General features: G+C 48.0%; 1 protein-coding gene across 3 annotated transcripts in view; it reads right to left on the bottom strand.

Moving 5' to 3' along the window:
* Positions 1-24737, bottom strand: part of MAP6 (microtubule associated protein 6) — a 72564-nt gene that overhangs the window by 9801 nt on the left and 38026 nt on the right. The window contains exons 2-3 of one of the 3 annotated variants that reach the window (XM_032358076.1): positions 10909-11122; positions 8766-8962 (exon numbers count right to left, since the gene is read on the bottom strand). In XM_032358076.1, the coding sequence (XP_032213967.1) occupies positions 8766-8962; positions 10909-11122 (411 nt within the window). Of the gene's footprint in view, positions 1-5819; positions 8963-10908; positions 11123-24737 lie in introns of those variants that run through there. The other 2 variants (XM_032358077.1, XM_032358078.1) reach the window with 2 other exon arrangements.

Genomic DNA, 24737 nt, shown 5'->3' with positions numbered 1-24737 from the left:
TGAGGATGAGGGCTCCAAGGTCAGATAAATGCTCTCTCCCTTCCCCAGGGCCGGGCTAGCTCTGCATTTTACCAGCATGCAATCACAGACCAGGGCAGATTCCTGGCTCCAGCCACCACTCCAGGCTCCCTGCAGCAGACGTGTTCTTGTGAAGCACCGAGAGAGGGGCACGCTAGGTTTTCTGCCCTGTGTTGTTGCTGTTTTCCCTTTTGCTGTTAAAATAGCTTTTCTAGATATAACCTGCTAAGAAAAACTAAATAGACTCCCCGTTGTATAATAAGAATTTCCGAAACGTGTCTTTGGTTGTTTTAATGCCAAGAAGGCAAAGGCAAAGGCAGCGTGGACTGTCTCAATGGGCTGCCAAAGAGCTGATAATCCAGCTAATGACCCTTTTAAGAAAAAAAAATGTGAAGTGCTGAACTAAGGCAACCAGACAGTAGAGGCTCAGTTCTGGTCTAGCTCTGTGCTCCTGGGAACTTGCAAATCAATTTTGGTCCTTTCTTCCTACCCCACCTAAAGCGAAGGGTGGGATCTTGAGCAATTAATCAAAATTAGTTTCATGTGTCCAGATGGGCTCGGTTAAAACAAAAGTGTAATTGCGGAAATGGAATCTGAACCTGGTGATTACAGGGTGTGCATGGAGAGAGAGGGGGCCGGAGAAGGGCTGCGGGAGGGAGGGCAGCAAGACCCAGCGCTGGGTGGGCTCCGTCTCAGGCTGTGTGACAGAGGGAGTGGATTTAACCACAAGTGGTTCCAGCCACCACTCTGTGGCGACCTGGGGTGGGTCAGCAGGAAGGTCAGCAAAACCATCCACAGAATAAACTGTTGACAAGGGCGTTTCACTTTGCAGTTGATGGTGGGTTTTCCCACGGACCCTCATTGGGCCCTCGTAACAGAGAGCCCTGTGGATCAGAAGTGGTATCTCTGGCCATTAGAGTCCTTAGCAGCTGCTGTCCTAAGCTCTAGACTCAAAAGATTCAAATAATACTACTTCCCTATGTCCCTTGCTGACCTAACTCCTACTTTCTGGATTTGGGAACCAAACAGATTGGGAGAGTGATAGATACTTGTATTACTGTTATCTCTTTAGGGGTCAAAAAGATTAAGAGACTCAGCCAAGGTCACACAGCTAGTGAAGAGTAGAGCTTGGATTTAAAACCAGGCCTGTTGGCTCTAATTCCCCTGCCTTCTACCCAAGAGATATCCCCTGGGGGATGTCTCTCTGCCATCATGTAGTTAGGTGATCTGCACTGGGCAGGGGGTGGGATTAGCCAACCTCATAAGATTACCCTATAACGAAAAGTCTATGATTTTTTGAAGTCAGGCCCCCTTTGAAAAAAATGGCTACGCAAAGAACAGGGGCAGGCTGGCCATTGTAGAACCAGCTGTTGGCTGTTCTGTGATCTGTGCCGTGCCCTCTCTTGAAACCACCCCTTTCCCATGCGCAGAGACAGTTACTAGTTAGTAGGCAGAATAAAGCTTTGCCGTGGCGCCGTGGTGAACATGGAGGCAGATGGCGAATATCGTCACTCATTCGCTCACTCGTTATTCATTCAACAGACGATTTAACAGACATTCTCCCAGGTAGACATTGGACCAGCCACTAGGGCTATAAAGGTGAACAGAGGATCCGGTCCTGGTCCCTGGGGGAGCACAGTCTAGCGGGGGGACACGCACATGAGCAGGTGGCACAGTCTATGTGATGAGTTTTGTGATGAAGACACACACAGGGAACATCTTACCCAGCCTGGGAGGTGCGGGAAGCGCTTCCCGGAGTGGTCGCCTGAGCAGAGTCTCGAAGGATGAGTTAGCCAGGTGGAGAAGCAGGAGGAGGGCATTCGGAGCAGGTGGGGCGGCGTGGGGAAAGGCATGGAGGTGAGAAGCAGCATGGTGCGCTGGGGGGGACAAGAAGCTTCTGTGGGCCACAAGGAGCCCACGGATGGTTGAAGGCAGGGGGTGACATGGTCAGATTTGCATGTTCTAAAGATCCCTCTGGCAGCTTAAACCAGTAGCAGTGGCAGGAATTTATTTACCGCGGCATCTGAGGCTCCCTCGGCCCCGGATAAGATGTCTGGGTTGGGATAGTTACACATAATGTCAGGTTAATGAGTGATTGGGGACCATTTATATGAGGACAAGGGACAGAGAGGTGAGCTCAGTTCTACTGTTTGAAGTAAAAAGTGCAAAATGGTGGTCTCTGATCCAGTGCCTCAGGAAATGGACGCCAGATTTTTCTTGGTATCTCCAGTCCCAAATAGATTCCTTATGAATGAAGAATCTGTTGGATCCTTCTGGGTTCAATAACCACGCATTTTAGCTACCCAGTCAGTTAATCTAGTACCCAAAGGAGAAAGCCTGTATATTTGGCTGAGACTGTTGAGTCAGGATGTTCGAGCCAGTTGTGTGTGGAGACCTGATCAAATTCTTAGTTCCCCCCCATTTGTATTTGGAGCCCATGATTTAAAGAAGATCCTGGGTAAACCTACTGGTGGGCCTGCTGTTGGCTGACCAGACTGTGGCCCTGTGAGTTGTGGGTGTAGTTTTAGTTAAGAGCTTGTCTGAAGCCTGACTCACCTCAGGCCAGCCCCGGCCTTCTTCACATGAGGGAAGGAAGCATTGCGGGCTGCCTAGCAGAAGACCCAGGCTCCAGGCAGGTTCCCTCCCGTCAGAGCTTCCCTTCTCTGTCTGTTCCCTGGGGCACCCACCCACTCCACGTGGGAGGGCTCAATGGAATGGCACAGAAGAAACGCTTTGTGGGCAGTCAATAAATGTAAACTGTTAAAACGTTATTGCTTAGGTTTGTGGACTCAAGGTGACTCAATAGCTAGAATTCTTTAAAAGCCTTCTTCTCAGAGTGTTTGCCTCAGTCAGACTCAGGTTGTCTGAGGTGACCTAAAGTGAACTATCAGAAAGATTGTAAACATGGACATTTCAAGCAGTGTGAAGGAAAGGAGGGAGGCCTGCAATGACCTGTATTTAGTGGCCATTGTGGGTTACCTATAGCCAGCATGTCATTTCACCCTCGGTTTTCTCCTCTGAGGTGAGGGTCAGTGTCTCCATCTTCAGAGGAGGACAGCAAGGCTGACAGCACTTAGGAATGACACAGGTTTGCACAGCTGGCAGCAGTGCCGTCCAGGAACATTGTAAACACCTTGTAGGCTGCCAGTGCTAACCAGTTCTCATGATAATGCATGTGATGGTGCTGGCTCTGTTATTACAGATATTCTGGGATGGTCTAGTGTTCTGAGCATCTGGGCAGCAGAGGGTGGTGCGATGGAGGAGGTTTGGGAATGTACCTGCTTCTGTAAGAGGGGAGGCTAAGAAAGGTTTCAATCCAGTCCTTCGAGACAGTTGCCTCTCCTGTCTCAGTGGGCTCAGGTGAGCCTGGGTAGGGTCCCTGCCTTAACTGTAGATGGTCCACAGGCTACATGCTGACAGAAACTTCTATACCTGTGGTCTTGAAAATGTAAGCTGCTTTAAGACATTTTCGCAGTAAAAGGATCTTGAAACCACAATGACACAGTAAGGGGGGTTTTTAGCCTTTGTGAAGTGGGACTTAACACTCCCCAAATCTAGGAGAAAAAGGTTATAAATTTTTTAAACCCTAGCAGAAAACAAAAACAAAAACAAACCAAACCAGGGAATGAATTCATAAGAACATGCAAACTGTAAGGAAGAATGATAATATGCTTATAACTAATTTAACCATAATGACCTATTTTAAAACTTGAGGGCTGGTTTTAATTTTGTTAGCTGTTTGGGGAGGCGACACTGGTAATGAGTTATAGATCTGCCTCCTGGGCTTGGGGCAGCATTGGGGAGCGTGGAGACACTGTGGCTCAGGGTGAGGCCCGAGGGCTGGTCACACAGATGAAGCTGGCAAGGCTCTCCCCCCACCTTCCTGCCTCCTCCCTTGCCGGGGCCTTGCCCCCCCTCGGAGTACATCTCACCTTCTCTCAGCTTATCATCAGTGTTCTCATATATGAGTATTTCTGTGGGTCTTTTCCCCTCTCTGTCTCTGTTGCTACCTCTTTGTTTTTTTCCTGTCTTTTTACTTCTCTCCATCCGTGGTTTTGATCAAAACAACTTTTGGGGCACCTGGGTGGCTCAGTGGGTTAAGCCCCTGCCTTTGGCTCATGTCATGATCTCAGGGTTCTGGGATCGAGCCCCGCATCAGGCTCTCTGCTCAGCAGGGAGACTGCTTCCTTCTCTCTCTCTGCCTGCCTCTCTGCTTACTTGTGATCTCTATCTGTCAAATAAATAAATAAAATCTTAAAAAAAAAAAAAAAACAATTTTTAAGTGGTCACGCAAGAGTTGAAAAATAGACCCTTATGTATTTGCAGAATTTTGTGTTCTCTGCCTTATACAAAAACAGGCAGGTGGGTGGAATGTTTCCTATTCATCTGGAAAACAAATATAGAGTGGGTTTTCATATATACGATCCTTGATTGATTCCCACCATTGCTTCTCCCCCAAACCCAGAAACTGGGGACCAGCAGTAGAATAAAAGTCCCAGCCTAGAGCTCCTAGCCTAAAGCAAGAGAGGACCTGTGGTTGTTGCCTGATATGTAGGTAAGGGCAAGAAGCATGATGGCAGGGAGCATGCAAAGGTCGGGGGGGTGGAGAGTGAAATCTGGGTGTATGGAATGGAGATCCCAGTTAGTAACCACCCACTCACATGGTACGACTTTCCATGATGGTCTCTGCCACTTTTCGGCCCTTGCCTTGACCCTCCCTGAGTGAACTGCTCCCCCAGGACCTGAGCTCACCTGGTGTCGGACCCCTCCACACCTTTGCTCTTGCAGCTCCTTCTGTCTGGCACGCCTGGGCCACCCCAGACTCTGGTCACCTGGTCATCACCTGCTCATCCATTGAAGTTCTCCCTGATCCATGGAACCAGCTAGAACAGGCTCCTCCTTCATGCCCCACAGTGACCAGAGGTGAGGTCTCAGTCCTCCTGGTTCCCTAGTGCCCAGCACGGTGCCTGGCACATAATAGGTATTCAATCAACACATGTTAGTAAAAGGAAGAAAAATCCCATTCCAAAAGTCTATCCTCTCTTATCTCCCAGGTTAGCAGGTTATCCAAGCGGTTAAACCTGGCCCTAGCTCTGATGTTCCCTACCAGGTTTGCTCTCCTGCTTGAAGGCCTGCCCCACGTGCCCTGCACACCCATAACCCACCCACTCTCCAAGGTTCCCTCCCAGTGCAGCCTTCTGACTCCCCACCCCAGTAGGAAGAGACCTGTCCTTCATATGAGCAAGCAGCTACCTGGTCTGTTGTTACCTTACTCAAACCTCTCTTACGGCTGTTTCCACTCCCCGGTGTTAGGCACACACAAGGCTTTCCCGCTAACCCACACAGTGAGCCAGCCCCAGAGGGTGGAGCCTTCCCTGTGACCAGATTCAATGAGTTAGTTAAGGCATGTCTGCCATCCCTTGGGAGGAGAAAAACCAGAACCGCCAGTCCTGCAGTGTGACGGGAAGGGGGTGGAGACTCGGGGCCCAGCCTCCCAGTGTGGCGACTACGCAGTGCTGGGCGTAGGCAGTCACTTGTCCCCAGCAACATGGGATCAAAACGTTACACTACCTTGTAGGCCAGTGGGTCTCTCGGTCCATCTTCGCCTTTCCCAACACTTAGCTCTGACTGCTTGCAATTAGAATCTGAGAGGCAATCTAAAAGAGTCAAGCTGCATTAGGGAGAACCCTAGAAAAACTGCAGGGCACAGCCCGTCTCGTGGGGGGTGGTTCAAATGGCAAAGGTTGGTTCCTTCACCTACTGAGCTGGGCCTTACTGAGGAAATAAGATCAAGAAAGTGGTGTTCGTCTTTAGCATTTATTTATACTTGGAAAAAAAACTGTTTGTTTGTTTGTTTCCGAACAAGCACAGACCACAAGCACGTCACAATCAATTGGCTATACATGAATATTTTTGTCATTTTCTTACTAACAGCAGGAATAGTTAGGAATAGCACCAAGAGAGGCGTGCGCTACACATTACATAGACAATCTGTGGTATGCAACAAAACCCAGGCCACAAAATCGTAATTAGACACTTCCTGTCTGCCTTGGAGAGGCAAAGAGAGAACGGACCGGTTCGAAGCACCAGCAAGTAACAAAAAACTGGGGGAGCCAACGCACAGCCTTAGGGGTTATTTTTGCAGGCAAGCAAAGCAGACACTAGGAAAGCTTCAGGCCTTGCTCTCTTGCCAGGGGAACTCAGGGATCCGTAGGAAGATATAAAAAAAATGGACAGCCAGGCATTGGAAGCTTGGTCATCTTCAGAAAGGCAAAACGGAAACACTGTTTGTGAAACCATGATCAGTTTCAATCAGCATGTTTGAGATGCAGAATGAGACTGGCTGAGTTTTATTTGTAAACAGTCGAAATCAAAGGAGGTTTCTTGCCATGAAATGACACATTCAAGAGTCAAAGTGAACTACAAGTAAGAATTTTCCCAGTTGCAGGAGTTAAAAAGATGGGGCGGCTGAAGGGTTGAAAAGACATTATACAGGATCATGTCTCAAGCTGCAGGCGGGGCAGAGTTGGAAATTCAGTCCCTGGAGCTGCAAGGTGGGTGGGAAACCATAGTTTGGGTGAACAAACTTGAATCAGACACAGAGATCAAGTCGTATGGATCCTTCTGGTTGTGCTGTTGGGGACACAGGTATATGTAAAGTGCCCTGCACATCTCGCACGGTGTCTGGCACACAGGCATTCAGGACATGAATGTGGAACGAATGTTCCCCTGTGGATCGTGCACTTTGATTTACTTGATCTGCAGAACATACATGATTGTTCTACGGAGAAATCCAAACTGCGGTTAACATCAACACACCTGACCGATGCCGGGCTTCAAGACAACAAACGTCCATTGGTAATTGTCTGGGTAAAGTTAAGCTCATGTTGATAGAACTCTCTGGTTAACATTAAGATTAGCCATCGAATAGCTACAATCAGTACTGGGAGCTATCCTGGTCATTTCCAGACAGGCATCCCAAACTGGGATGCTCGAACACTGAAACTCACTCATATTTTCTACCTTCTTCCAAGCTTCTTCTCAGCAGCATGCCCTGAGATAGAAAGGAAGATGACAGTGAGCCTGGCAAGAGCCTTATTTCTAGGCTCTTAACAGATGTTGCCCACAAAGCACACGCTCAGTGAATTTGCAGAAGACTTCTCTGTCAGCCCCAGGTGACCAACAAAATGGTGTCAACAGAGACTTTGCTGCTTGAATGGTCAGAACAGGAGAGGACTGGGGGAGGCCCTGCTTCCTACACACCACAGGGACCAAAAGGGAGTGCCGCGGTGAGGAGCCTGGGACCCCGTTCACCGCTGCTGTCCTTCCACAGCAGGGGCGTGGCACCGGACCACAGCCCAGCCGTGTCACGGTGCCGGCAACAGAAAGGGCTTCAAGGACAGAGCAACAAAGCAAACTGAGCAATGTACACGCCACAAGGTTTGCAAATGTAATTTTTCTGGTAGGTATCTTGGGTTCCCTTGTGAGCACTGGGGGTCTTTGCACAACTCTCTAATGCCTACAACACAACTCTAGCACAACTAAGGTGCCACTTGCCGCCCCCAGGGGGCGTTGGCCACACAGACACGCGAAACACAATACAGAGAGCTGCTTTTACTCATCAGTGAGGTCAGAAACGCTTGCTAATCACTTATTAAGGAACTCTCCTAATCTTCAGCTAAGTCACAGACATTTCCACTAACCTGAAACTCAGCGTCCTCTGCCCTCCCTGAGGAACAGAGCAAGCACGCGGGAAGGGAGAGTGAACACCGCCACACTTGCCACGACGTCGACTTCCCACCTTGCGTTTCTCAGAAGCGAGGAAGCCACATTCTAAGTCCACTACCCCTGGCCCCTGAACTTTCCTCCTCAGTCATCTGTGGCCAGCTGCTCTGCCAAACCGCTGGCACTGGATGGGCTGAGGGCACACAGAGGAGAACAATCTCCTCACGCCGGCGGATCTCTCCATGATGTCTAGAACGTACCTAAAACACCAAACCTTCTTACCCTGGCCTGCTTTTAATCATCAGTGGCCTATCTATTACTTGGCATACAATTTCAAGCCCACTGATAGGAAACTAAACGTAGTCACACGTTTCTAACAGAAAAGTCTATGAAAAAAATGACTTAACGGACACAATTCATCCTATGGACATTAAGGCCGAGGTTTTTTGCTTTTAAAATATTTCCACAAATGCCATCTACCGCTGAAGCCCCAAAGCGAGCTTCTCTAGCACATGATAACCTTCTGAATTTTGGAAAAGGACACATTTACCTACAGTTCAGAGCGGATCACTGACACAGACTTTGGAGGAGAAGAGGAGGAGGGCACCCTATGGGCATTCCCGAGCGTACCGGGAGACTTCCAGTTGCTGGGAATGGCCTCTGCGTGCCAAGGCCTGCCTCCCTCCCTCAGCAGCCAGCGAGCAGTCTCACCTGCTGTGGGAGGCACAACCAAGGAGCAACGCTTCCCGGGGTTCCTGGTGTTCCAGGGGCCCCGCGGCATGGACCCCTGTGCCGTGCTTAGCCTGGCAAGGTCTCGATTTGGAGAGGAGGCATGCCGCTTGGGCTTGGAGACGGCATTCCTCCATCAAAAGAAACCAAACCGAAGAGCTCCTGGAACACTCAGGACCAAGGCAGATGAGAAACCTCTAAGCAATTTTGTGGCCTTTTTTGTTGGTTGGTTTAAAAAAAAAAAAAAAAAAGAAAGGAAAAGAAGAATAAAAGGAAAGTGCAGTGAAATTTACTCTTTAGCCTCAGCCAGTTTATTGTTCATCTCTTTACTTTGCTCCTTGTCTTCGGGTTGGGTGGCAGTGGGGACCTCTGCACTCTTTTTCTTGGAGGCCCGGCCTGACACCACCTGCTTGTCTTTGGCCTTCCTCGGGGGCTTATGGCTCGCTGAGGTCTTTTTTGGTTTGGAACTCTGAACGCTAGGTTTCTCCACCTGCTCGGAGAGACAGACAGACAGACCGCAAATACAGAAACACAGAAAGGGAAGGAGTGGGCGAGAGAAGTTAGAGAGAAGACATGATTAGCTCGACAGTAACCGTCATGATGACACCTGATGGTGTCTCAAGTATTTTCAGTGACTCAGGTCATCTGGCTTTGGAACCGGACGGTCAGGGGTTTTGGCCACAGGCTCACCGGCCACAGGGGTTCCCTGGCCTGGTGGCTGTCACCACAGAACGACCGTGGTGGTAGATGGTATGGCTGTTTTGCCGATACCTGCTGCCCCTCCCCATGGGAAGATTGTACCTCATTACTCTGTTCAATTCAGGCAGGCCTAGGATTTGCTTTAGTCAATGAAATGTGAGCAGAAGGGATGGGGTCACCTCCAGAGGAAACTGGAGGGCCAACCGGTACTTCCCCCTGCTCTCTTCTCTCGGCCACGAGAGAGGCTCTCTGTCACCTGAGGGCCACACTGTAGAGGCGGCGAGGAGTAGGGCTGCCGGCCCCCCCACATGGTGGACAGGTATTAATGAGAAATAAAACTTTGTTGGTAGAAGATGCAAAGATTCGGGGGCAGTATCACCACTGACCGTATAAACTGGCCTTTCCTGTTTCTGTCTCCAGGAAGGTGAGCTCGTGTGGAGAAATGGGCCAGGCAGTCTCACCTCAGAGAGGCCTTCACACTGCCCTCCATCCAGGCTTCCTCTCCTGCTGGCTCCCAGGATTCTCTTCCCCAGAGCAGCCCATCCACTCCCCCCAAACCCTCACCTCTAACTCTGCCCCCTTACTCCCGGCCCGGCCCTCTCTCTCCCAAGAACTCTGGGGTCACTGTGTATGGTCCCTCAATATGCCCTCCATCTCTGGGTTCACCTTCCCCAAACTTCCCTCCTTCCTTCTCTTGAGTCTTCTTTTGTGCAAAGCAGAAGATGGCCAGAGATGCTGTTGGGCCTCCCAGGCTAAGACATTCACTCAGGGAGCTCCAGGGCTTTTCAGTCACCTCTGACCTGTACCTCCTGGTTTGCCCAGGAATGAGGGCTTTCACGGAACACGGAACTCTCAGTGCTCCAAGTGAGGAGTCCAGTCAAGCTGACTTAGTTCCCACTTTACCTAGAATTTAGTCCAGGGCCAAACAGGAAACTATTTCAGTGCAAGACTTTCAGACAAAAGCAGAGGAAAGGCTCTCACGCTTTTCCTGCTCTTATAGATAAAAGGGGATATTTGCACAACCCCATGTGGCTTGACTTCACAGAATCAGCCTTGGCATTTATGATTCCTGCTTCCAGCTGAGTCTCCAACTCGGTTCTCCCCCTCACAAGTGTGTACCGGGATGCAAATAAGGCAAAGTACTGTTATTAATGGAAATCCCTGAATCCACTGAAAGTTACTTAGAAATGTAAATCATTCACAAACTGTCTATTACAGTAACAAATTACCCGGAATACATCTTGCAGCTGATGAGACAGGTGCTCTGAGCTGATGGTGCCTAGTGTTTATGGAGGAAAAGGATAAAAAGGAGTAAGGAGTTGTCCATGGATTGGAGCCGAGGATGCTGGCAGGGGCAGGGTGGGAGGAAGCCAGCGAGACACCTCCAATGGCTAGCACTTCAGGGGCAAAAGCAGCTGTTTTAAGAAGGAGGGACTGAGGGCTCAGGTGGGGTTTTCTGCCACTTTTTTGGAGGGTGGTTTTAAAATCTAGAAGCCAGTTCTCTGAAAATCGGCCAGTCCTCAAGCAGTTTTATTTTAGGCACTGTTCCTTTTAAACATTTCTTTGAATTTAGCCAAGGTTCCTGTTCCCTGGTCTCTGTGCTACCAAAAAGAGGAGGAATTTCCCAGGAGCCCTTGGGGTGGGGCCAGGTGGGCAGTAGCCCCGCCCTCACACTTTGCTGCCCTTAATCCCTTGTATCTAGGTTGTCTGAGGGGTTCCCCACAATATCTAGCTCACCTTTGGGGGTTCCTTGAAAGGTTCGCTGTAGAGGCTGCGTATTCTTCTGCGATCAATGACCTTATTGTCCGCTGGTGTGGGCTTGTTGGCTTCCCCTTTGAACTGGGCACTGTAGCTGGTCTCGTGAGCCATCTTATCATCTGGAGGCTTGTACTGGGGCCTGGCTTTTATCGGTTTCACAGGCTTGATATCCGTCCATGCTCTGAATTCGTTTCTGTGAATCAAAGAAAGCATAAGCGATATGAAACACTATCTGGTGGGACACAGTGGTTCTCGAACAGGGCTCTAAGCACAGCAAAGCTCTCAGCGGGGCTTACTGCTGATGGAGGAGGGGCTCAGCAGTGAACTTCCCTGTCTCCTCATGGGGAAGCGCATGGTTTCCTTCCTGCTGCATGGGTGCAGGCTGCGGCAGTAGCCCTTGTAGGAAGACAGGCTGCCAGCTACAACTGTGTGATCATAGAGAGGCAATTCTAATCTCTGGACCTTGTTTTTGCACTATCTCAGATGAGGCTGAAAACACTTAATCCACTCCATCATGCCTGGGTTCAACCTCTAGGACTGAATGCCTGGCACGTGGGAGGTCAAGAGTGTGAGAATGAGACGTGTTAGAAGGTGTGTCTGGAGCCTTCATGCCACAGCCAAGGACCAAGGCCCCTCCCCCACCTTGTCATGCTGAGACCCTTTGTCCTCAAGGATAATTCCTCCTCCTGTTAGCAGAGGGCTTGCTTCTTATGTTGCCAGAAATTTAACAGTCTTAATCCCTGTAGATGAAAACACTCATGAGATGTCTAAATGCTTGCAGATACAAACAAGCAAAATGTACCAAACACAGGTGGAGTCACTGTTAGGATGGGTATTTCGGTGAGTACACGCAGGACAGTCTTCACGCGCTCTGGTGTGAATGGCTATCGGGCCTGACCCTTTAATGACCACCATCTGCTGCTCTTCCCTGAGTCAGTGTGTCCATGTTCTTATCGTGGCTCCTAACCAGCTGTTTCTGATCTGTTACAGGGCTGGAGACTAGATGGGGACAATGTATGAAGCAGGGTAGAGTACATGCGGCTGCTTATAGAGGCCATGCGGTCCATCCTGTTCGTTGAGTGCATGACATCCGACGGATCTGTTCCCACTGGGAGCCACGAGAAGCTGTGTTGTGGGAAAGGAAGAGGTAGGGTGTGCGTAAGTGCGGCTAGGTTCTTCCAGCGCCCTCGTCACCCTCACTGATGAGGCCCTCCTTCGGGGCTCAGAGACGAGTGGCACAAACAGGAGGGATGATGGAAAGAGCTGAGGCTGTGAGAGTCCTGCAGTCCCAGCCCCACCTCTAACGAGCTGTGGGGCAGGCCCCTCCCTTCTCTGAGTCGGTCAAAAAAAGACTCAGACCAGACAATGTCTTTATCCTATGACCTTCTAGCTCAGAGGGTCTCTGAGTTGATCAAGCTGGTCTGGTTAACACAGAGCCCCCTGTTGGTCATTTGACCTCCTGAGGGGAATTGGCTCATTTGTGAGGAGAGAGACCACAGTTTCTTAAGAGACTGTCCCCCCCACCACCCAAGCATCAGACTCACCTTTCCAGTGCATCTTGGACCCCCACCTAAGGGCCCCACCGACTCAAATACAACATCCCTAGAACCAAAGCATCTTGTCTCCCCCTCCAAATTGTCTTCATTCCCTCATCATTCACTTTATTTCATTCATTCATTTGCAACACATTTCCTGAGTGCCTAGGGTCTCTCTGGCAGGATGCTGAGCTCTGTGGAGCCAAACTCAGTAAGAGAAGCCCTGGGCGCAAGAGGGAATGAGATTTGTCCAGGATGGTAAGAAAAGAGCCATGAAAGAGGGGGGAGTGGGGAACACAGCCTATGCCAGCCTGGGAGGGAGTCGGAGATGTGGGTTCTGGAGTGGAGTCAGAGATGGGACAGGGAGCTGGCAAGGGTTCCAAGCAGAATGAGGGGTACCCGAAGAGGCAGCTGAGACATGGCCCTTTGCACGCAGTTTGGGTGGTTGGGCTGAAGCTTGTGGGGAAGAGCACAGGAGGCTGGACAGATCGTGAGGTCCTGCCAGCCATGCTGAGGGGATGGTCTGGACTGTATCGAGGAGCTGCCAGATGGTTCCAAGCCAAAGATGAATGTGGCAGATTAGTTTGGGGAGAGAGAACTTTGGCAGCAGTGTGAATGGCGCATATACGGGGAGAGGTGAGTCAGGAGGCCAGGCAGGAGACTGTGCAGTGTGCCCGGAGGAAGACAGAGGCCTGAACCAGGACAGTGGCAATTGGGACTGAGAGTGGCTCCAAGTCAAGAGGGAAGTGGGCAGGACTTGAAAGCGGCTGAGTCGAGGGAGGCCAGGGTCAAAAGGGAATCTGGAGAGATTTAGGATTTGGGTTTGTGGATGTCAGCGCTACCCACTGAGTTGGGGAAACTGGGAGGAGAAGGGGACTTGGAGGGTTGAGACCCTCCAATTCTGTTAATGGCCCCCATCTGCTCTGGCCTCAAGGCTGCATTATATCTTTTCCTGTGCTCTCCTCCACCGTTTTACACTTCCGTGGGTTCACCCAGCTACTTCGACCTGACTTCTGAGCCATTCTGGGCTGGACTGGGTCACACTGGGCACTGTGGCCACCATGACCCGCCCAAGTCTCCAGGCTCCCCTCCTTCCTCCCACCCTTTAGGACCCGAGTATTGCCAAAGCCCCTTATACGTGGCTTACTGGTAACGACCTGGTTACTGAATATATGAGGGCAGAACCCTGAGTTTTTTGCTCCTACTTCTGCCTGCTTCCAGAATCAGGATTGACACAGGTCTACACTGGCCTGAGAGCTGTTTCTGGATCATCTCTCCCAGGCCAGCCTCTGCAGCTTTCTGCATCTCTGGCCTGGCCTCTGGGCTGGCAGGCATTTCACAGTGAGCATTATCCGTGGGTTAATTGTCCTCGGACAATTGTCCTCGTGGGATCAGTCTGGTGACCCTGATCTTAAACAACTGATCTTCATATGAAGCCATGTAGTGAGTTCCATGATAAGGCCACTGCAGTTAGGACAGACAGTTCAGCTGAAACCCAAATTCTGCTACTTAGAACTTTCTTCAAACTCGCCATAAAACCTTCCCCAGCCACAAGCCGTAACTAAGCATCTGTCACACAAGTAGAATCAGCTACCATTCGTTACCCACCTTTTATAAACTGGAGGGTTGTTTTGGGTTTGCTTTGGTATATTATCTGTAATCCTTACAACAACTTTGAGAGACGGTCATATTGTATCTCTCTTACAAAAGAAGGTAACCCAGGCTCAGAGGGGTTAGGTGGCTTGCATAGGCCAAAGAGCTGGCAAAGAAGCAGGACTGATCTATGAGCCCGGGTCTGCGAGGCCCCACGGCCCACATCCTTCCACTACACTTCTCCCATGTGTGGCGCTGCAGTGTGTTTGGCCTGTTCTCACTGGAGGGGCCTGTGCAGCTCAGGCCTGCTGAGTGCAATGCCGTGGAGGGTTTGGTGACACAGCTGCACGAGATGACCCCTGAGCTCCTCTAGCCCTGAGATGCTCCTCCCAGAACAGCACGGGCCATGCTCTCAGCTCAGTCATGACCACAGCCTCTTGCCACCAACCCATGATCCCCTGTACACATGGACTCCCCTTTCCGTGCAGCTGGATTTCAGCTCGATGGTTCATTCCTTTAATCATTGGACATTTACCAAACACCAGCCATGGGTGGGGCGTGTGTACCACAGGGCATGTGACCCAGTGGCCGAGGTGGCTACAGTTTAGTAGGTCAGAATCTGTCTGTATGTGGTCCTAAGCAAATGGGACAGAGGGACAGAGGGAAAAGGATGCTTAATTTTCAAGGGGGCACTAAAAGATGGAGACAGAGAAGTGGACAAAGGGAATTCAGGCAGCACTCTGAGTCCCTGAGGCAGGTTTAGAGAGCAGGTGAGCTGCTCAGGGTGTGGAGGATGGTGTCCTTGGAAGGATGTCCAGGTGACCAGGCTAAGTGGGAGCTGGGGCCAGGCTTACAGGGCCTGGAATGCTTTGTTTACATGCTTGCAGTTGGCCTGGGGAGCTGCTGAATGTTTCTGAGCGAAGCAGCACTGTTCCTCCATTGACAATGTCCTCCTCTCAGACTGCCCCACTTTTCTTTAATCTTCAAGGCCCAGCTTGGGGCTCTCCTCTTCCAGGACTCCCTCCTGGATTTCTCAGCCCAAAGTTTCCTCTCTCTTGCCTCCTGGATACTTTACTACCTTGTCCAACTTTGTGGTGACCCATGCAGTTTTACATTGCTCTTTATTTTATGAGTTCACTTCACCTCTCCTGAGGGATGAGATACATAACAGAAAATTCCAGACGGAACCCGACTTTTTAGTCCAACCTCATCTGCAAGGCTGTGAAGGGATATCCTTTAACTTACCCTATGTCAAACTGCGGGTTAGGGGAAGAGCTGGGTGAGAAACCCTCTGGTCTCTACGTGCTGTGCCAGGCCCTGGCCCTCACCCAGGCCCCCACTGAGACCCGTGTTCCATATCTTTCTCACATTCTCCATGGGACTTAAGGGCTTGGCATTGAGTGACTATTTCACGGAATTAGCTCTTATTTGATCTCCTTTCTGGTCTTTTCTTCTTGTAGGAAAGAGTTGTCCATACTAAAGCAAGCATCTGGTGTTTCCCAAGCTTTCGTAAAATCCACCCTCCCTAGATTGACAGGAGGCTGCCCAGAGCCCCCAGTGAGTGAAGCCACCATGGTGGCAAAGGGTTGGGGGCAGGAAGGAAGCCCTGACAATCAGGGGACAGGTAAGGAAAGGAAGAGTTTGCTAACACTTCCCAATGCCCACTTCCTTTAGGCTGAGCTCTCTGTGCATCCAGCCTTAGTTTACCCTTTCATCATCCCTGTGAGGTTGCTGTTATTAGCCCCACGTTATATATGAGGAACCTGAGTACAGACAGGTGAAGAGACTCGCCAAGCCAGTAAGCCGTTATTGGACCGTGAGCTATCTGACTCAAAGCCCATGCCCCTTCTGCCATCCCACACTTGGGGGCGGATGTGTAACCCGCCGCAAGCTCATGGCAGCTTCGGCTCCGGGCAGCAATCACAAGACAGCACTTCCCTTCAGCCAGTCTGGGTGCCCCAGTGAGGCTGTGAGCATATGGGAGGGTCCCACATCTACTGGCTGCTGCCCCTGGCATCCCAGAGAGGCTCCCCATGCCATGGCTCCGCCTGTATCATGATCCAGGGAAGCCATGGGGATGGGATTTCCAACTGCATTGCCATGGGCCCATGATCCCCTCCACAGCAAATCATTCCAGGCTCGATGCAGTTCTTCTCTCCTGCACAATCCCTGCAGGGACAGAGCAGGGTTTGGGATTATGATGACCCTCTGTGGCTGGGTAAACTACACAGGGAAGTAGGCTCAACCAGTATGTTCAGGTCTGGGTTTAACAGACTCCTCTAATGGCTCCTGTGTGCTGGAAAATCTGTGGAGAAAAGCTTGGGCCAGCCTCCAAGCTCCCATCAAGGAACAGCAGAGACAGGCCCAGGGTAAGCCACCTCACAGAGACCTGGTAGACAAGATGTTCCTAGACTGTTCCCACGGGGCCTTTAGATAGGTGTATTCTTGCATTCTGAGAAGCTGCTAAAGCAGTTTGCTGACCAGGCAAAGATTTTAAAGGAGGCAACAAACACCCTACTTTTGCCTCCTCCTGTCCAGTCCCCCTGTGCCATCTCACTTCAGCCCTCGAGACCTCCTCTCCCTGGACCGTGGCCTCAGAACCTCAGCATCAGAGTCCCAGGCTCTCCCTCCTCCCTCTGATTCATCGGCACAGGCTCCAGGAGAGATTGTCCTCCAGCTCCGCCATGAGCACACTACTTCCCTGCTAAACCCCGAGGCAGATCCCAGTCACTACAGGACCAGCTGTGCTCCAAGCCAAGGCCCCCTCCAGTTTGCTCACGCTGTGGCTCCTCAGGACGACGTGCACGGCCCTGTGACTCAGCCCCCAGTTATCCTTCTGGCCTTACTTCGTCCTCACCAGCCACCCCGTCGTCACTCAGTGAGCACCTGCTCGGTGCCAGGTGCGGCACAAAGCTCCTTAAACGAATTACGAGACCGAGCCCGAGCCGCAGCTACCATGGCTGACTTTGCCAGTGACATCACCACGGCCCCTCCCCACACACCTGCCGCACTGCCCCTCCTCCGAACTTTTGCCCTTGCCGTTCCCATGCCCAGCATCCTCTTCCCTCCATACCCCCGGCTGGTGCGTGGAGCTTGTTCTCTGACCTTATCCCTCCGCAGCACTCACTGAGCATGTTACGGCAGGTGGCCTGGGTAGGTCTCTCTCTTCCCTCCCAGAGGTGCCATCGTCGAGGATCAGAACGGTCTCTCTGCATCTGTGTGATGCTGGCGGAGCCTGGGCCAGGGATTCAAAACGCAGCCTCCCCGTCTCTCTCCCGAAGGATTGGCTGCCCCAGAAGTCCCGGCTGCCCCAGCTGGGCGAGGGTACGAGGGGGCCGTCCAAGAGTCTCTTGGCTTCGGGCATCTGTGTCACTTCTCACCATATCCACAGATTCTTGCACACTCCTCCCTCAGGTGGGACTCCTGCTTGCTTCCTTGCGGAGCACTCACACTGAGGACAGAAAGTGGCCACGACAGGAGGACTCACACACACGCCCCACGGACAGGCCTGTGTGCAAGGAACTGCAGTGTCGTGCTGAAGGGCACATGAATGGGCCATCTTAGAGGTGGAGCCTCAGGCCCCCGCAAGGATTCAGATGATGCTGGGAGAGTGCCTAGAACCATTCTAGAAGCCATTCCTTGGTTTCTGACCCTTAGAAACTGTAGGAGATAGTAAACATTGGTCGGCTTAAGCTGTTAAGTGTTGGTAGTCAGGTGTTACAGAGCAATCGATTCTAATATGCACCCTGATCAGAAATTATTCCTCTCCTCAAAAGGGGCTTAAAACACCCACACTTCACTTCAGCAAAGCAGAGAGCCCTGGTGTGAACAGAGCACAGGAACTTCAAGCTCCAGCAGAAATGTGGCACTAAGTGAACAGAAGGTCCTGCTCTGGTTGCAAGAAAATTGGGGGGTAGGGCGGGATGGGACCATACTGTGGCCCTCACTAGGAGGTAGCAAGGCCTCCTATGCCACAAAGCAGATAAAGATGAGGCTGCCTTGAGGCCAGGTCATCAGCAGAAACAAAGAAACACAGGCCCTCAGGAGAAAACCGTGTCTCAGAGCACTCAGTATATACAGGGAGGTACAGGCAGGGTTTAACAAGGTGAGAAATGGCACAGAGCCCGCGTCAGGACAGAGAAGGGGGTTCACTGGCAAGAGCACAGGCTGGGGAGTGGGATAAACCTGGGCTACAGCCCAGCTCCAACCCTCGGGCCAGACCCTCCCCTGCTCTGAACCATAGGGAGCTTGAGACCGACATCACAGGACTGATGCAGGGTTCAAGGAGAATGTCGTTGTTGAAGAGGACCTGCCCATCTGTGTCAGTGCGACAAAGCCCATGCTGGATAACTGCATAATAAATGCATTTGGTTTTCATCACAGAGTTGTTTGTTCAAGAAAAATTATTGAGTATCTTCTATATTCCAGGCCCAGAGCTAGCAATGTAGCGTGAACAGGCGGAAGCAACAACAGCCCCCACCGGCTTGGTAGTCGGGCTGGGAGATTCGGACAACCACGCCGTCAGCTGTCTGTCCCCATGGCTGTAGTTCTTTCTCTTTTTTAAAAGATTTTATTTATTTGACCGAGAGAGACACAGAGAGAAAGGGAACACTAACAGGGGAAGTGGGAGAGAGAGAAGCAAGCTTCCCACTAAGCAGGGAGTCTGATGTGGTCTCCAACCCAGGACCCTGAGATCATGACCTGAGCCTAAGGCAGACACTTAAACGACTGAACCGCCCAGGCACCCCCCACCCCCACCCCCCCGCCCCCCGCAGTGCTTGTATTTCTGACCACTGCAGTCAACATTCTGGTGCTAGGAGAGGGCAAAATCTGGGCTGCAGCTTCCGATGCCAGGTTTATTTCTGAATGCATTTCACATTAGACTTGAACAAAGTAGCATTCAGTGAATGCCTGATTAATTGAATCTCCAATACTGAATGTCCACCATACACAGACGTTCGCTTAAGGACCTGCCCCACTTACACACATTTTCTTGCAGTGATTCAAGGGGAGATACTGAAAGAGCAATTATGGGGGGGAGGGGGAGACTGAAGACAGGCAGGGAGCCAGTTGATTGATGAAGCCCGGCTCCAGGAGAGGGAGGGGGGCAGGCATCAGAAGAATGGCGAGAGAGTTTGGCCTTGGAGAGAAAGCGTTGCCAAAGAAGAGAATAGGGGCTGCTCTTTCATTTCTAATTTGAAAAAGCCTAGCATTTACAAGAAATGATGAGATAGAATTACACAAGGAATAATTCTACTGCTGGGGAGAATATCTACATGTGTTAATTGGTGCAAATCACTTCTCCACAAAAGTAGGGACTCAATAATGGATTACTGCCAGCCATGATAGAATATAAATTCCATGTCTCTGCCCATAAGGCCCAGATTTATTACATATCTAAGTTCTTGGGAAATAAAATTCTCTCCTCGTCCTCTTGACAACAAAATTTCCAACAACATTCTTCCACTGTTTTATGATGGAAGAAAATCGTGCTGTTAAGTCTTAATGGTCTAAAATCTTCCTACGGATTCTCATAGGTAATTTACATTGTCATGGAAACATTAAGTTTCTGTTCAAAAATCTTGCCTACATTTGTTATATTAAAGTGTTCTCGAAGAAGGGAAGCAGGCTCTTTCATGAAATCTGTTGGAAACAAGCCAGTGAACGCTGTCGGTTGCCAAGCTATTGTCAGGAGCCTGTTCAAGGAAGTAGGATCTGGAGATTAAAAAGAAAAAAACACCTGAGCCTAGAGGGGTGCAGGGGCTTAGAGCGGCTTTTCTCTCTTTGGAGGGGAACGAAAGATTGTTTCTTCCTGGTAGAAATGACTGGGTCGGGAGAGGAGCTTTATGGGCTATGCCTGTGTATTTGCTTGCTTGTGTCTTTCAGCTTCTTTTGTGTGAGAGGGAGAAAGGGGATCTGATGGAGAATACCAATGCTGTAAGCATTTAGGACCACAGTTCTTGGCCATTAACATCCAGTAAACACATGCACAACACATATATAATAGTTTTCTAAAATGCAGAAGGCATGTACTTGAGCAAATCAATGTCTGTATATAAAGAAAAGTTTGAAGCACATCTAATGTGAACAGAGAACGAGTGGAAAAGAATCCGCCCTTTCCTTTACATGGAAAGATCCACTATGGGTAGCAGTTGGCAATGACAAGATCAGGGCTTCAGTTTCTTCATTAGGTAAATGAAGATTCTGTGGGTAACTGCTAAGTCCTGTCCCAGGCTGCATGAGGCTCACAAGCCCAATGCAGGGAGCCTCATGGGAAATAGCGTTTCACACAGAGAAAGCTCATGTGCACAACATGTATAGAATTATGAGGACAAAGAGTTAAAAATAAAATTGCTCAATTAGGGGGTGCCTGGGTGGCTCAGTGGGTTAAGCCTCTGCCTTCGGCTCAGGTCATGATCCCAGGGTCCTGGGATTGAGCCCTGCATTGAGCTCTCTGCTAGGCAGGGAGCCTGCTTCCTGCCCACCCCCACCACTTGACATTTCTCTCTGTCAAATAAATAAATAAAATCTTAAAAAAAATAAAAATAAATAAAATTCCTCAATTAGGAGTCAGTGTGATTCTACACAAATTAATTGATGTTGCCATATTTACTAGGCACTATGCTAAGAACTGTATGGAAGAAAAAAGTGCAAAATAGGAAAGCTATAGTTGTCAGGTGGAGGATAAGAGTGAGGGAGTTTGGTGGTTAAAATAAGTACACATACAAACACACCTCAGGTAGAAAAAAATAAGAACTAGAGGAGAGCTTATAGGAAAATCACAATGACTCCCTCTTTACTCTGTCCTGCTCCCCACTTCCCCATTAGTAGCTGGGCGTTTTAGTCATGGGAGTCTTGGGGTGGTTTTGCCACTAGACCACAGAGTTATCCGGCTGAGGTTGAAAATAGAAGCCTGCATTCTTCTGGTTAGTTGGGTCCCAAAGCTCTGCATCCATTAGTTGCAGAAAGATGGTTCCTTAGGAAACAGAAACACCGAGAGTATATCCCCGGAAAGTGCTGCCTTCTTCTGGGGGTGGACCTAGGATTCTGGGAGGATACTCCCATGAGGTGAGCTCCACACAGTTCCAAGGATGTTGCATGATACATTTAGAGAAATGTTCAATAAGCTTAAGTTTCCTCATTCTTTGTTTGGTGCCCAGGAACTACTTAGTAAATATCTTTTTTGCAAATCAAGCTGGTGCCGAAGAAAAGGGCATTTTGTATCTTATTGAGACCCATGCTAATTTATTCTTTAAAATGTAATTCAGTTATGTGGGAATACTAGGAGAACTTCATGTCAATATATCTGGATGAAACAGACAAATTCTTAGAAAGATGCAAATTACAAAACTGACTAAAAAATAGAAAAACTGAATAAGTACATATCAAGTAAAGAAATTGAATTAGTAATTTAAAATCTTTCCCCAAAGAAAAACCAGCCCCAGATGGTTTCTCTTGTGAATTACATAAACATTAAGGAAAAAATAAATACCAATCCTAACAACCTCTTTTAGAAAAGAGAACATTTCCCAACTCATTTTAAGATGGGTAATATCAGATATTTTTCTGATACCAAGCCAGTCAAAGTCCTTACAAGAAAACTATAGGCCAGTATTTCTCATGAATATAAATATTAAAACTCTTAAAAAAGAGGAGTAAATAAAATCTAGCAACATATGGAAAGGTTTATAAGCCATGAACAAGTGAGATTTATCTCAGGAATGCAAGGTTGGTTTACCACCCTAAAATCAGTTAATATAATATAACATTTTCATAGAATAAAGGACAGAAACCACAGATCATCTTAATAGATATAGAAAAAATATTTGCCAAAATCAAACACTTTTCCATGATTAAAAAAACAAACAAACAAAAACCCTCAGCAAAGTAAGAACAGAAGGGATGTTCATCAACCTAATAGCATCTACAAAAACCCTACAACTAACATCATACTCAATGGTGAGAGACTAAATGATTTCCTCCCAAAATCAAGAACAAGGCAAAGATGTCCACTGTCATCACTTCTATTAAACATTGTACTGTAGGTCATAGCCAGTATAATAAAGCAAGAAAAATAAATTAAAGGCACACAGATTAGAAGAGAAGAAGTAAAACTGTCATTATTTACATAAATATGATCTTGCACTTAGAAAATCCTCAAGAACCTACAAAAAGTACTAGAACAAATGAATGAGTTTAGCACGGTTGCTGGATACTCAATATATAAAAATGAATTTTATTTCTATAGACTAGTAACAGACATTGGAAAAAGAAAAAAAAATTAAATCCATTCATCAGAAAGAGTAAAATACTTAGGAACAAGTTCAACAAAAGATGTGCAATGACTATAACTGAAACCTACATAACACTGCTGGGAGAAATTGAAGACCTAAATAAAGACATACACCATGTCCCTAAATTGGAAGAGTCAATATTGTTAGGATGGCAGTTCTAGAAATTGATCTATGAGTTCAAAGCAATCCTTATCAAAATCCCAAGAGGACTTCTGTAGACAATGACAAGCTGATCTTAAAACTTACACAGAAATGTAAGAGATCTAGAATTGCCAACACAATTTTGAGAAAGAGAAACAAAGTCTGAAGATTTACTCCACCTGATTTCAAAAGTTATTATAAAGCTACAGTAATCAGGTATGTTACTGCATGAAGATAGACACATTGATCTAAGAACAAAAGAGATTTTTGCATATAGTTAGTGCATTGTAGCTGGCTTTTCTTGGGGTACAGAGCTGATTAAATTTGTTAAATTTTCTGTAATTTGGTGAGCTGATTGATTATTCAACTACTGGTAGCTTGAAATCAGTCATGTGAAAATATCAGGAAGTTGGCCAACACTACAAATCAAGCCCCTCCTTTTTTCCAGAGAGCTAGTTAAACATTTACCATCATACCACTGCTCACATATGTGGTTTATTTATTTTTGAAAAAATGTGCTAAGGTAATTCAGTAGGGAAAACCATAAGTGTTTCCAGCAAATGTGTTGGGAAAAGTGGATATCCATGTGAAAAGAAAATGAATCTCAACCATTATCTTACACCATACACAAAAAATTAATTAGAAATGGACTAGAGACCGAAATGTTAATCCTAAAACCATGTAACTTATAAGACACAGAGGAAAATCTTTGTGACCTTGGAGTAGGCAAAGATTTCTTAGATCTGACAAAAAACCCCAAAACAATAAAAGAGAAAAATGATAAATTTAAGTTCGCCAAAATTAAACTGTTTACTCTTCAAAAGACACCATTCAAACAAGGTAAAGACAAGCATAGTCGGGAGAAAAATATTTGCAAAACATCTGTAAAGGATTTGCATTCAGAATATATAAAGATCTCTTAAAACTCAATGATAAGACAAAGAACCCAATTTAAAAATGGGAAAAATGTTAATAGACTGTTTACAAAAGAAGACCTACAATGGCAAATAAGCACATGAAAAAACTGCAGTCATTAGGAAATACAAATTAAAACCACAGTAAGATCCCACTACATACTTGAGAAAATGGCTAAAATAAAGCACACTGATTTTGCTTGATGTTATAAAAAATGTGGAGCAATCAATCTCTTCTACATTGCTGATGGGAATGTAAAACAATACAGCTACTTTGGGGGGGGAATTTTTTTTTAAGTTAACCATACACTTACCATATGACCCAGCAATTCTACTCCTAAATACCAAAAAGAAATGAAAATACACACCCACAAATGACTTGTACCTGAATGTTAGTAACAGCATTATTCATGGGAGCCAAAGAGCTAGAAAGAACTCAAATGTTCATGAGCTAATGAATAGACAAAATGGGTAAATCTCTTGAACGGATGATACTCAGCAGCAAAAAGGAATGAACCAATATGGAGGAATCTCGGGAACATCATGCTAAATCAAAGAGGCCAGACAGAGAACACTGCCTATTATATGATGCCATTTACATAAAATTTCTAGAAAAGGCAAAGTGTAGAAACAGGAAGATCAGGAGCTGTCTAGGCCTAGGTCGGGAGGATGGGTTGATTGAAAATGAACACAAGGAATGGCAGCATTCTAAAACCCTTTAAGGGATGTTTTTACCACTGTATTCCTTTATCAAATCTTATCCAACTGTGCACTTTAAAGGGGTGAATTGTATCTTATGTGAATTATATCTCAGTAAAGTTGTTAAAAAATCCAGCTGGAACATCTTCCCTGACCCCCCTCCTCTTGCAGGGAGGTGATCCTGGCCTGCTTCGATGCCCTGGGACTTCCCTGTACCAGCTTCTTTGTCTGATTTCCCACATCGTGCTCCTGGCTATTTGTTTGCAAGCCCATCTGTGAGGCCTGGGAGGGCCAAGGCGGCTTCGAAGCAGAGTTGCAAAGAATTACTATCTTTTGTTCTTGATTCCATATCCTTATATATATGATTCCATAACCTTATGGAACCTTATAACCTTCCCTATGATACAATCATAGAAATACTTGTAATCCTACTCTGCATGTTTATTTCTTCCATTTAAATCTTTAAGCCTCTGGAAATATATTACTATTTTTGTGTGGGCTGCTCAAGTGCGAAAGGCAGCACTGCAGCCTCCGCTGGCAAGGGTGTGGGGAAAGTGCAGCCTGACTCAACCCAGCAGGACACCTCTGTGCCTCCCCCACCCCTGTCCCTGGGATCTGATACATCATCAGTT

This window comes from Mustela erminea, chromosome 9, assembly GCF_009829155.1.
Source record: "Mustela erminea isolate mMusErm1 chromosome 9, mMusErm1.Pri, whole genome shotgun sequence".
Taxonomy (NCBI): domain Eukaryota; kingdom Metazoa; phylum Chordata; class Mammalia; order Carnivora; family Mustelidae; genus Mustela; species Mustela erminea.
The sequence above is the reverse complement of the archived record's forward strand: the minus strand, read 5'-3'. Positions and strand labels throughout refer to the sequence as shown.